Source organism: Rhinopithecus roxellana, chromosome 8 (genome assembly GCF_007565055.1).
Source record: "Rhinopithecus roxellana isolate Shanxi Qingling chromosome 8, ASM756505v1, whole genome shotgun sequence".
Lineage (NCBI taxonomy): Eukaryota > Metazoa > Chordata > Mammalia > Primates > Cercopithecidae > Rhinopithecus > Rhinopithecus roxellana.
The window spans coordinates 33,253,247-33,268,870 of record NC_044556.1 but is presented as its reverse complement, the minus strand read 5'-3'; the positions used below and the strand labels follow the sequence as shown (position 1 = coordinate 33,268,870).

General features: G+C 41.5%; 1 protein-coding gene across 2 annotated transcripts in view; it reads right to left on the bottom strand.

Annotated features, from left to right (window-relative positions):
- Positions 1-767: 767 nt before the first annotated feature.
- The window catches only part of CD53 (CD53 molecule), a 30,271-nt gene continuing 15,414 nt past the window's right edge, over positions 768-15,624 (bottom strand). Inside the window, exons 2-9 of one of the 2 annotated variants that reach the window (XM_010358557.2) lie at positions 9,726-9,874; positions 9,554-9,633; positions 8,491-8,679; positions 6,624-6,698; positions 5,963-6,058; positions 4,280-4,360; positions 2,800-2,883; positions 769-1,575 (exon numbers count right to left, since the gene is read on the bottom strand). In XM_010358557.2, coding sequence (XP_010356859.1) covers positions 1,504-1,575; positions 2,800-2,883; positions 4,280-4,360; positions 5,963-6,058; positions 6,624-6,698; positions 8,491-8,679; positions 9,554-9,616 — 660 coding nt within the window. In that variant the 5' untranslated portion in view covers positions 9,617-9,633; positions 9,726-9,874 and the 3' untranslated portion in view covers positions 769-1,503. Of the gene's footprint in view, positions 1,576-2,799; positions 2,884-4,279; positions 4,361-5,962; positions 6,059-6,623; positions 6,699-8,490; positions 8,680-9,553; positions 9,634-9,725; positions 9,875-15,624 lie in introns of both variants that reach the window. The other variant, XM_010358548.2, reaches the window with a different exon arrangement.

Sequence of the window (15,624 nt, the reverse complement as noted above, 5' to 3'; positions counted from 1 at the left end):
GTGGCACATCTGAGGTTATACAAAAAAAAAACTGTGACGTGGCTCACGCCTGTAATCGCAGCACTTTGGGAGGCTGAAGCGGGTGGATCACCAGAGGTCAGGAGTTCAAGACCAGCCTGGCCAACATGGTGAAACCCCATCTCTGCTAAAAATACAAAAAAAAAATTAGTCAGGCACGGTGGCACACACCTATGGTACCAGCTACTCAGGAGGCTGAAACAGGAGAATCGCTTGAACTTGGGAGGCGGAGGTTGCAGTGAGCCAAGATTGCACCACTGCACTCTAGCCTGTGACAAAGCCAGACGCCGTCTCAAAACAACAACAACAACAACAAACTGTGGCTTCTGTTTTGGGTGCCAAATCTCATGCTCTTTCTTGGACGTCTTTAAATGGGGAGAAGCCAGCTTCCATGTCATAAGGAAGCCCTGTGGAAAGGCACAAGTGGCAAAGATCTGAGGCTTGCCAACAGCCAGGTGAGGGAGCTTGAGAGTAGATCCTCTTTCAGTTGAGCCTTAAGGTGACTGCAGCCCAGGCTGACATGTTGACTGCAGTTACGTGAGAGACTGTGAACCAGAATCACCCAGCCAAGCTGCTCCTAGATTCCTGACCCACAAAAACCATGAGATAATAAATGTTTGTTGTCCTCAGCCACTAAATTTTGGAGTAATTTTTTATGCAGCAGTAGATAATTAATATACACCTGGCTTGGTGCATTAATCAGGGTAATCAGGCTGGGTCATGAAAGGAGTGTTTGATATATAGGAATATTGTGATTGAGATAATAAACTGTTTTATTTATTGAAGAGTAAAATAGTACATTAACAAAATCTTATCTGATAGAAAGATAATACCAGAAGTCTTCTTACTGTGATTATCAGCTGAGTTACTGGTTGAAGTTAGGATATAAATCACTGGATAGTTTTTGTCTGGAAAGATTTAGAACACGTCAATAAAGTCCTCTAATAAAGAAATTGAAATGAGATCTTGCTCTTTGGAGAAAGAGAACTGTGTAATTCCTGTAGCCAGGGCTCTTAGTCAAAGAGAAACAGAGGGTTGTGACAATGGTCCAGTGAGCCTGGCCCCAGAATTCCCTTCAACTTGTCTCTTGCTTGACGCTGGGGAGAAGACTGGGCATGATTTAGAGGCTGGAGACTAATTCAACAATAGGAAGATGCAAAAATTCATATCCTGGGTTCACCTTTTGATGTTGGGCCATTAGATCCAGTTTCTCTTTGCCTCTCATGTCCAAAAAATACTCAGATATTAGTTTCACTACTTTGAGAGACATGGCTGCTGCCATCAGTGGGTGAAAGATTGTCTTACTGCCTGAGGTGGGATGTGCCTGGCCAACACCCTCTTCTCTGGTTGTATAAGACAGGGACCTAAAAAGGGAAAGGCTGGGAGGAGGATCATCCAGCAGGTGATCATTTAGGACTTCATGCTATAAATGGTTTTGCATTTCCAGAGATGAAACAAGTCTCTTCAGCACAGGACAATTGCAGATCATAGCCCTATGCTCTGACTGGTTTTATCAATCTGGCAGTTCAGGGTCAGTGCAAAGGACATCCCCAACACCTGTGAAAAGAGTTGGGAAAATGTGAAGTCTTCATAAGAAAAGCCATTTCTTTCACAATTCCTGGGATTGGCCTCTGAGAGAAAGAATGTATCCATTACACTGAAGCCACCCTTCCCACCATTACTTTCAAGCCTCTCTCAGGAGCTCTTTCCTTTAGTTAAAGAATAGCAGTGGGGAGAGAAACGGGGTCAATGATGACAAGATAATAGGCTGTAAAATACTGGAGCATGTTTTATCTTCTGAGGAAGTCACAGAAGCCCTGCTACTAGGATGGTCATATTCTGCTCACTGAACACTGTGCAATGACTTATCTCTATCCATGCTCTGTGCCTCCTTTGTTTCCAAGCAGAGAAAAGTCATTTTCTCTGAGTTTCCTGGTTGAGATTTAACTAATCTATGATATACCCAACACTTGGGTGGAAAAATGTTAGAAATATCACATTATTTTTGTCCTTTTTTATTAAAAAGGACAAAAAACTACCCTCAATTCACCCATCACTTGTCAAACTAAGCACAGAAACAAAGAGGAAATTGATTACAATTTTCATCATCAGCCCCTTAACATGCAAGATCAGGTTTTCAAACGAAATACTTTATCAATTCGTCTTTTTCAGATCAGCTGAGGAAGGATCAAAGTGGGAGTCTGCTTGTTGGCTTTCTGTTTGACTGCGAATCATGTGAATCACCCATATCTCTGAGGAATAAATTGACCAGAGAGATGTTTTTTTTTTTTTTTTTAAGAGATGGAATCTCTTTCTGTCCCCCAGGCTGGAGTGCAGTGGCGCGATCTCGGCTCACTGCAAGCTCCGCCTCCGGGGTTCACGTCATTCTCCTGCCTCAGCCTCCAGAGTAGCTGGGACTACAGACGCCCGCTACCACGACCGGCTAATTTTTTGTATTCTTAGTAGAGATGGGGTTTCACAGTGTTAGCCAGGATGGTCTTGATCTCCTGACCTTGTGATCTGCCCGCCTCGGCTTCCCAAAGTGCTGGGATTACAGGCCTGAGCCACCACACCCTGCCAAGAGATGTTCTTACAGCACATTTTCTATATACTTTAAAGTAAATTGTTAATTACATTATTTGCTACTTGACTGGGGGAATTCAGATACTAGTAAAAATAGCTAACATTTATGTGTAAATACTGTGTACCTGGTACTATTCTGAAACCTTACCTGACTTAACTCATGTAATCCTCATAGTAACCCTGTGATTAAGCACTTACCTCGATCACACATACACAGATGGTGATGATTCCGATATACAGGAAATTGGAATGAAACCACAGCCTTGCTTTCACATAGCAACCCTAGAAAACATTTCAGTTACAAATGATACAACTCTAAATATTTCAGTTACAAATTCCACCATATCAAGAGGATTATTTGGAAGATACAGTGCTTTGCATTTTGCTTTATGTAATACAAAGAGACTTAGGTATTATATTTTTATTTTCTTTGCATGAATGAAGAAACAGGCATAAGGTGGGAAATATTAAACTAGAGACTTTTCTGGTGTTGTTATCATTACAGTGGTACCTAATGTAGAAGTCCTAGATCTTTACCTGCTGAGTTAAACTAGCTTCTAAGAGGCAGGTCAGCAACTGACATCCTACTGTCTTTGAACACTCAGTGCTGATCAGAGATTAACATACGGCATACAATACTAAAATTGGTTTGCATTTCATTTTCTGCTTCAACATTCAGTAAATCCATCGTAGCCCTACCAAGCACCAGGGCAGCTGCTGGTCAGTGGGTGTCCTAGTCTTTCTCCATAAACCTGAAAAATCCTGGAGATTTCCAAACCCCTTCAGGAGCAGATAACAGGAGGAGACAAGACCTCAGGGATGTGGTCTAGTTGGAAGATAGTTGTGGCTTCTTCTCAGAGCCTATTCTGGAGATCCAAATTAATTGGACAGGTTGTTTCAATAGTTCCACTAACTCTGTCTCCCTCGACTCCTTACTCCTTCACTTATGATTCATTTCCCTAAGGGGCTGGATTCTGCCATCTCCAAGGAAGAAGAGCAGAGAAAGAGGGAGAGGGGGAAACTTTTCTATCTCAACCCTATTCATTTCACTTTTTTTTTTTTTTTTTTTTTGAGACGGAGTCTGGCTCTGTTGCCCAGGCTGGACTGCAGTGACCGGATCTCAGCTCACTGCAAGCTCCGCCTCCTGGGTTCACGCCATTCTCCTGCCTCAGCCTCCCGAGTAGCTGGGACTACAGGCGCCCGCCACCTCGCCCGGCTAGTTTTTTGTATTTTTTAGTAGAGATGGCGTTTCACCGTGTTAGCCAGGATGGTCTCGATCTCCTGACCTTGTGATCCGCCCGCCTCGGCCTCCCAAAGTGCTGGGATTACAGGCTTGAGCCACCGCGCCCAGCCTCATTTCACTTTTAACCATAAGGAGACCTACTTCTTGCTTAAGAAATATCTAGACACAACCCTCTGCTACTTTCACACAAACTGTTCCCCTCTAATGTAATAGTCTAGTGTAGCAAGATCAATCATAGTGTCTCTAGTCTAAATGATTTTGTTCCTATGTTTTTCTGACTTTTCTAATTACCCAAGGTTGTTGCCTTGGCCTCTCTTTTATTCAAGGTCCCCTGTTTCTCGATAAAAGGTCTAGATCCTCTATGACTGCAGTTTCCAAGGTAATTAAACATTTAAACAAAGAGGTCAATAACAGAAACATTGCTTACACAATTACCTCCACATTTGGATCTGAGGGGCAAGATGCTGGTGGGCCACTGGTCCAATCACTCGTGCCGTTTATACCACAACACCGGAGCTAAAAGCCAAACCCCCAAAATGATGATGGTTAGAAAGTCAACAGTGAAAAAAAGCTGTGGACCTTAGAGGAAAAGGTGGGCCCTTCAGAACTGACTCTATAGCAGAAGTCCAGAATTGGTCTGATTACTATGGGCTTCTTGAAACAAAGTGCTTTCTGATCTGTTATACCATTTCATTCACATAAGATCCCTGTGGAGTAGAGACCCCTTTGCTTAATCTAGTCACATTTTACAGATCAAGAATAAGGCACCCAGGGACTGCATAATGGAGGGATTAGGCTGACCACCCCTGGACTCACCAGCCAGTCTTAAGATCACAGAAAGTAGGACCATCAAACATGATGTACCTGCTTGCATGATGCAATAGGAAGTGACAGCTATGGCAATCTTATCACAAAACAAAAACCACATCAAACTTTTAAGTTCATGGGGCTTATGGGAGACAGAGACTCCCTGATACCAAAATACTCGAGGAAGCAACTAGCCGGATCTAGAGAGTGGAGAAGTCTATAGAACAAACAGCCTAATTTCTTTCCACAAAGAGCAAGAACAAAGAGGGGTACTATTATAGATTAAAAGATAGATAGAGAGACCTATCATTCAAATATAAACACATAGGCCTTGTTAAGATCTTGATTTGAACAAGTCAATTAAAATTTTTTGAGAAAATTAGGGAAATTTAATTATATACTTTATTAGTGGTATTAAGAAATTATAAAATTTTAGGTGTATCAAAAAGAAGTTCTTTTATATTTAGTGGGTGAAATAATATATTGTCTAGTATTTAACATATTCTAGCAAAAAAGTGTGGGGAATTAGAGGAGATGACACCAGAAAATGTTAACTATTGAAGAGTTGGGAGATTCATTTTTCTGTTTTTCTCTTTACTTTCATATATTCCTAAAAATTATATAATTAAAAGTTTTCTAAACTGAATTGAAAAAATAAAGAATTGGAGATCTAAATAAGTTAGGTGACTTCCCCAAGGCTACCCAATTCTGGTCTCCGGGCTCTAATTCCTGTGCCATTTCTTCTACTCCACACTAAGCCGGCATGCAGTCATAGTGGTGCTGTTTTGAGACACAAATCGTTTATACTGGTGCAAGGCTCCATCTTTATCTCCCAACACATCATGTCAGGAATGCAGAGCTTGTATATGCTGTACATATACATATACATGTTTGTGGGTGGAAACAGCGCATGAGGAATGGGGTGTTGGTGGGCTAGGTAACAAGCCTGATTTGGGCAACACAGGAATTCAATGGCAATTTCTTGTGTTATACAATGCTGTTTTCAGTAAAATTTTGGAAAATACGTAAACTAATCCAGTTTGCTGTGTTTGGGTCTTCTTCACATCCTAGTAGAACTTAGATAATAAACCTATTCATGTTAGAAAAGGATGAAAGAGAGAATGTAGAGAACTTTGTACTATTCAGACTAATTACTGGGCTCCCATGTTTGTGATAGCCAAGGCATTATTCTGGGATTCAGCAATGTGGACCTTAGATTCTGAAACTTCCAGAAAAAGGAACTAGCCCCCAGGGTTTTACACTTGAACATGAAGTCTGGGCTGATCTGAAGAGGATTCCACTTGTACTTACAAATGACTGGATGGAGTCCCACGCTGCCTTGGTGCTATTGTCTGAGTGGTAACGGTGGATGCTGTCGCTCAGACCCTTAGCCACATACTCATTCAGCTGGGCAGGCACATTCCAGCAGAGGAGACATGGTAAAAAGCAGGTGAGTTCAAGGAATAAGGAATTTCCAGCATAGGTTAGTGGTTCCACTTGCTCTTCCCTTCCAAATGGTCTCCTCAGAACTCAGGGTGAGGGGAGGGTGTTTATCTATGGGCATACATGCTGAGCATGAGATGACATTGAAGGAAGAAGTATTTAGTAGGCTTGCTTCCTTCTAGAGCTCTGGCTTTACAAGGGAGGAAAAGGGGCAATTAAAGCAAGGACTATCCTTAGGCACTGAGGCAGACATTCTCTCCTGCCAAACACAACACAGAGGAAAGCAAGTAGAGGAAGAGACACTTGTTGTACTGTTCTTTCCAGGCACCACTCAAGATACCACTCAGATACAATCTCTTTCATAGAAATTTTTTCTCCCCCCAATTACAATTACTCTCTCTTTCCTCTATCCTTCCACTTCATTTCTATCTCTATTATAGGACTTATTTTGTAATTTTGTACCAACTTCTCCACTGCATACTCCCCACTTTCAGTATTAAGACAATGAGTTGTGCTCTTTATAACTTACCTTCTGTTCATATACAAAGAGCAGGATGGCCAAGGTCACCTCAGCAAGGAGGATAATCAGCAGCAGGATGAAGAACTGGGACAAAGCAGATACATTCTCAGAGCACTGATCCCCATTCTCGTCCCACTCCCACTCAGCTCTGGGAGCATCCAGGGGTGTTTGCACATGTGCAGGATGTTCCTGTTCTGCCTCCTCAGGCCGTTGTAAGCCTTCTTTTGTTTTGCGAAAATATGTGTTTTTTTCTACAATTAGACTTTAGACGGCAGATCAACTGTCTTCTTTGTTCTCTCCTACCTGCTGTGCCTATCAGAGCACTATATGCATAATACATACACAACACCATCTGTTGAATAAGTTAAGCAATTTTGACATCTGCCTATTGAAGCAGTTAAGCAAAAGGTCGGTAAACTAGATCATTTGGGGCCTGGTCCTTTCTACAAGATCAGGGATACCTCTGGGTGGAGGACTGCTGGTAGTGGCTGAGAGGAGCCCTATACAATGGTGAAAAGAAGGGTCCTAGCCATGGTTCTAACTCATGTTTGTTTCCAGCTTCCGATGCTTATTCCCTTTATGCTAATAACACACAACAGAAAACATTTTCACTTATTCCTTCTCCTTTACCTTTTTTACCCCAACATTAATTTTGACTGCTTAAAACATTTACCTTACCCCATGTCTGCTATCTTCCATCCTTTGCCATTAGTCTGAGAACTATCTGAGAAGGGGGACTTTTTTTTATTCCTTCTCTTGGCTGCAGTTTAAGAGTTGACCCATACCGACTGGGCGCGGTGGCTCACGCCTATAATCTCAGCACTTTGGGAGGCTGAGGCAGGCGGATCACCTGAGGTCAGGAGTTAGAGACCAGCCTGACCAACATGGAGAAACCCTGTCTCTACCAAAAATACAAAATTAGCCAGGCATGGTGGCGCATGCCTGTAATCCCAGCTACTCGGGAGGCTGAGGCAGGAGAATGGCTTGAACCCGGGAGGTGGAGACTGTGGTGAGATGACATCGTGCCATTGCACTCCAGCCTGGGCAACAAGAGCGAAACACCATCTCCAAAATAAAAAATAAAAAAAGAAAGAAAAAGAAAACATCACGAAAAAGTTGAACCATAATGGAAAAAAAGATTAACCAGATGACTTAAGGAAGAACCAAGGTGATTAGAAACCCACATCTATTGGTAGAGTGGCACTGTTACACCAAGTTCTGTTCTGGGAACACTAGAGAAATGCAGAGCTCAGTGCTCTACAGGCACTTTGCTTACAGGCAAAACCTAAGCCCTAAGCCTTAACGTACTCCTCAGGATAGTACCTGATAGGCAATATGCAAAAGGCTCTAGCATCTCTCACATTAGACTTCAATGGCTGCAGCCAGAGCCCTCAACTAAGTTGGATGTCTACGGAGTATCTTGTGCATATATGAGTTAAGGAAGCATCCTCTGGCATTTGGGAAGGAAAGAATCTAGAAATTATTTTTCCATTAGTTAGCGACTCTGAGTCAGATCCTGAAAGTACATAATAATAGCTAGCGTGAGGAGGATTTTGGAAGAGAGATGACACCTGGTTTCATCCAGACATAAAGAAAAAATGAAATGCTATGAAGGGGAATTACAATAATGACAAAGGTCATTATTAGCAGTGTAAAATGGCTACCAAGGGGGAAAGCAATGCCCTCTCTCACCTGTCCATGGGACCTTAGTCATACATAATATGACTAAGTCTGGGCAGACTTGGCTGATCTGAGGTACCAGTCTCATTGTCCTAAGATCTTTCTGTGCCTATAAGTGACCTACCAAAAAACATCTTGCCTGGGACTTAGGCACCATCTCCCTGACTTGGGGCACCACATCTCTGTAAGGACTCACCGACATAAGCAGGCACTTGTTTTCCTTGATAGAGCCCATGCAGCCCAGGAAGGCAACTACCATGATAATGGAGCCCACAATGACAAACACATTGCCCAGCGTGAGGGAGGGGAGGTTATGGAAGAGCACTCCGAAGTTGTTGTGGACCAGCAGGTAGATCCCAAAGCCCAAAATGCAGCAGCCGCAGATCTGAAAGGAAGAATCCCACAACATCCTGAAGCAAAATGTGGTTCTTGGGTATCTCCTCATATTCTCACTTCCTTGAGATCAGAATCATTTTATTTTTAACTGGCTCAATCAAAGTCTCATGAACAATTTTTTGACCAAACTTTTCCATGCTTGCATTGGAGAGGCAATCCCACCTTTCTCATGTGGAGACCTACTCACAACTCTTCCTACCCATTTCCAAATACCAAGGAAAGAGCACTTCTGTGAGCCGCACAATATCTTCACTATATATAGGTCTAACTTCCTGTTCCTTATCTTTTCAGTCGCTCACACATGGCTTTCCCTGTGGAAACCATGACCATGTAGAGAAGATGTCCTGCTTGAGGAAGCTCATCTTGCTAGGCAGAAAACTAGAGAATCCAAACTTATAATAATATTCTCATATACACAAGTACCAACCCATCCTATATCTGAAATTCAATTGCTGAATTTTGTACAGTGAAACCTCCCCGGAAGGGGTGACTTTCCTTTCAATCACTTATTGTTTCAAGGAATCTAGAAAAAAAGACAAGAAAAACAGAGGCACTCAATACCCAGAGCACACAGTCTCAGGTTTCTCAGCTATATATGTTAGCTATAAGTAGTAGTAAACTAAAGCCCTCAGAGAGAAACAGCACCTCCATTAATAACTGCACTAGTACCTTTCAATTTTGCAGGTTTATTCTGTGGCAGGAAGAGGGGAAAAATTATTATTCCTTTGTTTCTAGGATGGTTGTGCTGGACGTGACCCAAACATGCATGCATTTTACCCCACACCAGCCTCTTCAGTAGAGGAGAGAGGAGAGCTTAGCTGGGGAAAGGTGAGCTTAACCATGCTCAGAAGAGACACACTTACCCAAAAGAGCAAGTTGAAGAAAAACAGGACATACTTCAGCAATTTCAAGCTACTCATGCCCATGCTGTGATATTCTTGCCCTAAGGAATAAGGAAGAAGAAATTAAGTTACCTGGCTCTGTAAGGTAGCCAGAGATCAGAGTGTACAAATGTTCAGGGATCTCTAGCATTACCTTGGGTTTGAGCTGTGGCTGTCCTCTGGAAAGTTTCCCCAAACTCTCCACTCTCCTAGTTTCTGAACTGAAATACCAACTGGCTCATCTTAGACATTCAGTTTTTGTCCAATTCAGCAAGCCAACAATGCTTAACATTGAATTAAGCACTGTAGAAGAAAATACAGCCATTCTTAGAAGAGGATGGGTCACAGTGACAAAGACCAGGCCAGTGCTTCAGCTCTATCTGCAGCATTAGCAACTAGTGTCTGGGCACTTACTTAAGCCCTTGAAGTCAGGGATGGACTGGTCAATCAGCCATCAAGAAAGCCAACAGCTTGATGGGCCAGTTTCTTAAATACTCTGATTCATGTACATACTACATTTGATCAGTAAACTTCTCCACATGAAAGTGGGGAGAACATAGCCACGCCTCATTTATTCTTTTATTGCAGAAACATTTATAATGTTTTCTGTTCTAGATGTTGTGGAAAACACAACTGTGACTAAGCAGTAGCTATCCTCTAGAAGATAACAGTCTTACAGCAGAGATAAAACAAGCCAACAAATATGCAATGGGGAAGTAAAAAAAGATAGCAATGTAAGTTTTTGTTTTTTTCAACTAGAATATCATTTTCTTAGTGAGGACATCAGTTTCCAATGTCTGGTCCTCAGTTCTAGAAACCCAGATACAGAATTTTGACCTGTCCTTTCCCCTTTCCTTTCCTTTCTTTTCCTTGCCTTTCTTCCTTTCTCTCTCTCTCTCTCTTTTTTTTTTCAGGGTCTCAATCTGTCACCCAAGCTGGAGTGCAGTGGCACAATCTCAGTTCACTGCAACTTTCGCCTCCCAGGCTCAAGTGATCCTCCCATCTCAGCCTCCCAGGTAGCTGAGACTAAAGACATGAACCACCATGCCCGGATAATTTTTGTATTTTTAGTAGAAAGGAAGTTTCACCATGTTGCCTAGTCTGGCCTCAAACTCCTGACCTCAAGTGATCCGCCCACCTCGGCCTCCCAGGTGCTGGGATGATTACAGGCGTGAGCAACCGTGTCTGGCCAGAATTTTGAATTTTCTGTCAGAGGTAATGATATTCTATAAAGTGACTCATTTTTAAAACTGTGCACAGGACTGATATTTAAAGCAGAATGTTCCATTAAATTTAATGTTCCATTAAAATTATGCCTTTTCCAGTGCATGGGTCACTTGTGCAATCCATAGTATCTTCTTTGCAATTTCAAGGTACCCGGGAATCACACGGTCCTGAGGGAACAGTTCATCCAGGCTGTAGATAAGCCTGGTGAGCTACTTCTCTTCCACAAGAAAATGAATTTCTCTGTTGTAAACACCAAATACTTAGATCTATTTCATACCCTTTTCCTTTACTTTGTGCTTTTTTCCCCCTTTTTCTTCTTGTCTTACTCCTCAGGATTATCCTTAAGTCTACATCATTACTTTAATAAAATTAAAATAAAATTAATTGGATTATAAATGCATTTGAATATATATCAGGAGTCAAGTGTGATGATTTACGACCCAGGCTTTGAGGTCAAGCCTGAATTTTCCTCTTACGTATGCCACTAAACAGCTTTGTGAGAACTGGACACCAAACTTTTTTTTTTTTTTTGAGACGGAGTCTCGCTGTGTCACCCAGGCTGGAGTGCTAGTGGCGGGATCTCGGCTCACTGCAAGCTCCGCCTCCCGGGTTCCCGCCATTCTCCCGCCTCAGCCTCCCAGTAGCTGGGACTACAGGCGCCCGCCACCTCGCCCGGCTAGTTTTTTGTATTTTTAGTAGAGACGGGGTTTCACCGTGTTAGCCAGGAGGGTCTCGATCTCCTGACCTCGTGATCCGCCCGCCTCAGCCTCCCAAAGTGCTGGGATTACAGGCTTGAGCCACCGCGCCCGGCCCTGGACTCCAAACTTAACGGTTCTAGTCACAAGTTCTTCCTACCTGTGTAAAACGGACCAATACTTATCCCTCTCAGGGTGGATGTAAAGATTAAATGATCTTATCACACAGACTGGGATACAGCAAGACTGGTACTCAGTAAATTGAACCCATGATTATTTAGTCTTTTTTTTTTTGGGAGGAGTTTTGCTCTTTCACCGAGGTTGGGGTGCCGTGGCATGATCTAGGCTCACTGCAACCTCCGCCTTCCGGATTCAAGCGATTCTCCTGCCTCAGCCTCCAGAATAGCTGGAATTACAGGTGCCCGCCACCACGTCCAGCTAATTTTTGTATTTTTTTTTTTAGTAAGGACGAGGTTTCACTATGTTGGCCAGGCTGGTCTTGAACTCCTGACCTTGTGATCTACCTGTCTCAGCCTCCCAAAAGGTTGGGATTACAGGCGTGAGCCACCGCGACCGGCCAATTATTAAGTCTTAAAGAACTACTCTGTTTATCAGGAGTGAATGATGAATTTGGGTATTTCCCAGCCCTTTATCAGGATCACACTGACAAAATATCTCATAGAGTAAGACACATCTATGAATAAATAATCTTATTCATTTTATCTAGAATTAAAAAAAAATTAAATTAACCCTTAGAAAGATGTGACATTTGCCAGTCCTCATTTCCAAATTCTTGAGAATCCTTCCTGTTGCCCTTTGCACAAGCTATATCAATCAATAAAGATAAAATATGTCAAGTCCCAAAGAACAGTAACAAATGCCATGAAAATGCAAAGATTTTCAGCTGGGTTGATCAAAGAATATTTCATGGTGGAGGACATTAAAACTGAAACATTTAAATAAATGTAGTCCCCTTGAGCAGCTAAACACGGACTCTCATGATTCACTGTACCCTAGAGCTGTGCTGCAGCTTTGAGCGTTTAGAATCTGGCTAGTCTGAATTACTATGTGCTGTAAGTGTAAAATATACACTTAGTACAAAAAGGATTATATCAGTAATTTTTCAATATCGATTACATTTTAAAATTATAGTATTTTGTACATATTGAGATAACTAAAATGTTATGAAAATTCATTTTACCTTTTTCATTTTCCTTTTCTTAATGTAAAAATATAAAATCACATGTTTGGGAAATGTGCCTCTGGCCAATGGATTAACAGGGACCAGATTTAACCCCTCACTTGAAACAGCTAAAAAATGTAGATTATAAAATAATGGCTGCAAAACACTGAATGTAAGACAATGAAGGACACGGACCCATGAGAGATGGGAAATAAATGGTGTGAGCCCTGTGATTGCCTCAGCTTATATTGACGGACAGTTTCCAGACCATGGAACACAGAGGGAGAGCCTGGCAGACTCCCTGGGTTGAGGAGGCAGAGCTGAGATTTTGAGGAGACCAAGGGAGCTAGGGTTTACAGGACACAGCGATGTACAAAAGAAAGGTGCACGGAGAGCAAACCCCAAAGATTCACAGCAGTGCTTGCATCAGTTTCCTATTGCTACTAAAACATTACCACAACTTTGTGCCTTAGCAACGCAAATTTATTATGTTACAGTTCTGAAGGTCAGAAGTATACATTCAGTTTGTTGGCTAGGCTACATTTCTTCTTAAGGGCTCAGGGAGATAATTTGTTTCCTTGTCTTTGTCAGCTTCTAAAGTCACCTGCATTCCTTATCTCCTTTCTTGCATCATGCAACTTCTTGCTTTTGTCATCATATCTGCTACTTTCCATATCTCCTGCTTCATTCTTATAAGGGCCCATATGATTAGATAAGAACCACCTGGCTAATCCAGGATAATCACCCCATTTCGAATGTTTAATTTAATCACAACTTCAAAGTCGTCTTTGCCCTATAAGGTGCATGGGCATATTTGGGGCCTATTATTCAGTCTACCAAAGTGTCCATTAAGAATTTAGCTGAGTCCTGATTAGCACCTGCATGTACAAAAACTACCCAAGGATAGGTACCATCTGAGCAGTGCCTGCCATTCACACAGCACCAGTGACTATTCCCACCAGTCAGACTGGAAAACCCCAAGATTCACAGGATAGAGTACACAGAAGGATGTTGCCTCAGTAATAGGGAACAGATAGCTCTAGACTGAACACTGTTCTACCCAACAATTCTTGAGAGTAAGGGCTCAAATATTAAACACTTTCCAAGTAACTTAAGTGCATCCTAAAACAAAGCTCGGTAAGATTTATAGGAATGCCAAATATTTAGCACCCAACAAAGTAAAATTTACACATAGACTCACTCAAAATATCAGGCATGCAAGAAGCAAAAAAGCACAACCTATAACAAGGCGATAGATGAAAACCAACCCAGCTGTTAGATTGGTAAAGCCATTAAGCCAGATACTATGTTTTCAAAAAACTAAATAGAGACATGGAAAATGTAAAAAGGACTCAAATCAAACTTCTAAAGATGAAACTACAATGTGTGACATGAAAAATACATTGGATTGGATTAATGGCAGATTAGATATTGCTGAAGAAAAAACCCTAAAAAACTAGCAAACTTGAAGATGGCAAGATAAAATATCCTCAAAGAAACACAGACAGATTATATATAGATAGATAGATAGATAGATAGATAGATAGATAGATAGATAGATATAGATATAGATATAGATATATATGGTTTTTTTTTTTGGAGACAGAGTCTCGATCTGTTGCCTAGGCCAGAGTGCGGTGGCACGATCTTGGCTCACAGCAGCCTCCACCTACTGGGTTCAAGCAATTTTGCATCAGCCTCCCGAGTAGCTGGGATCACAGGTGCATGCCACCAAGCCCAACTAATTTTTGTATTTGTAGTAGAGACAGAGTTTCACCATGTTGGCCAGGCTGGTCTCGAATGCCTGACCTCAAGTGATCCACCCACTTTGACCTCCCAAAGTGCTAGGATTACAGGTGTGAGACACCATGCCTGGCCAGAAAATAAAATGTTTTAAATGAACAGAGCATCATGAGTTGAAAAATAATTTCAGGTGGCTTAATATACATGTCATTGGAGTCTCTAAAATTGAGGACAGAAGAGAGCTAGAAAAATATTTGCAGAAATAATGACTAAATAAAATCCTAAATTTGATGAAAATAATATCTCTATGGAACCAAGAAGCTCAGTAGCTCAATGAACTCCAAGCACAAGAAACATGAAGAAAGCGACACCAAGGTACTTTATAATCAAAGTACTCAAGAAACAGTGATGAAAAGAAAATCTTAAGACAACCAGGGGAAAAAAAGACCTGTTAAGGAATAAGGAACAATTGTAAGGATAATAGCAGACTTCTTACTGGAAAATAGGCAAGCTGGAAGAAAGTGGAGCAACACATTTAAAATACTAAAGAAAAAAAATTGTCATCCTAAAAATCTATACCCAACAAAAATACATTTTACTAACTTGAAAAAAGGACTTTAAGATACACAAAAGGTGAAAGAATTCCACACCAGTAGATCCATACTACAAGAAATGTTAAAGGGAGTCCTCTAAGTAGAAGAAAAATGAGACCAGATGGAATTACATATTTACACAGAGGAACAAAGAGCACCAGAAAAGGTGGCTACAGGAATAAATGCACAATACTTTTTTCTGTTATTTAAATCTCTTTAATTTATTTTTATTTTATTATTTTTTTTTTTGAGACAAGGTGTTGCTCTGTGACCCAGGCTGGAATGCGGTGGCATGATCTTGGCTCACTGTAACCTCTGCCTCTCAGGTTCAAGAAATTTCCATGCCTCACCCTCCTGAGTAGCTGGGATTACAGACATGCACCACCAAGCCCAGCTAATTTTTTGCATTTTTAGTAGAGAGGGGGTTTCACCATGTTGGCCAGGCTGGTCTCGAATTCCTGACCTCAGCTGATCTGCCTGTCTCAGCCTCCCAAAGTGCTGGGATTACAGGTTTGAACGACCACACCTGGTCTTAAATCTCTTTAAAAGATACTGAACAGTTCAAACAAAAATAATAACAATATTGCATTGTATTAATAATAAATGTAAAAG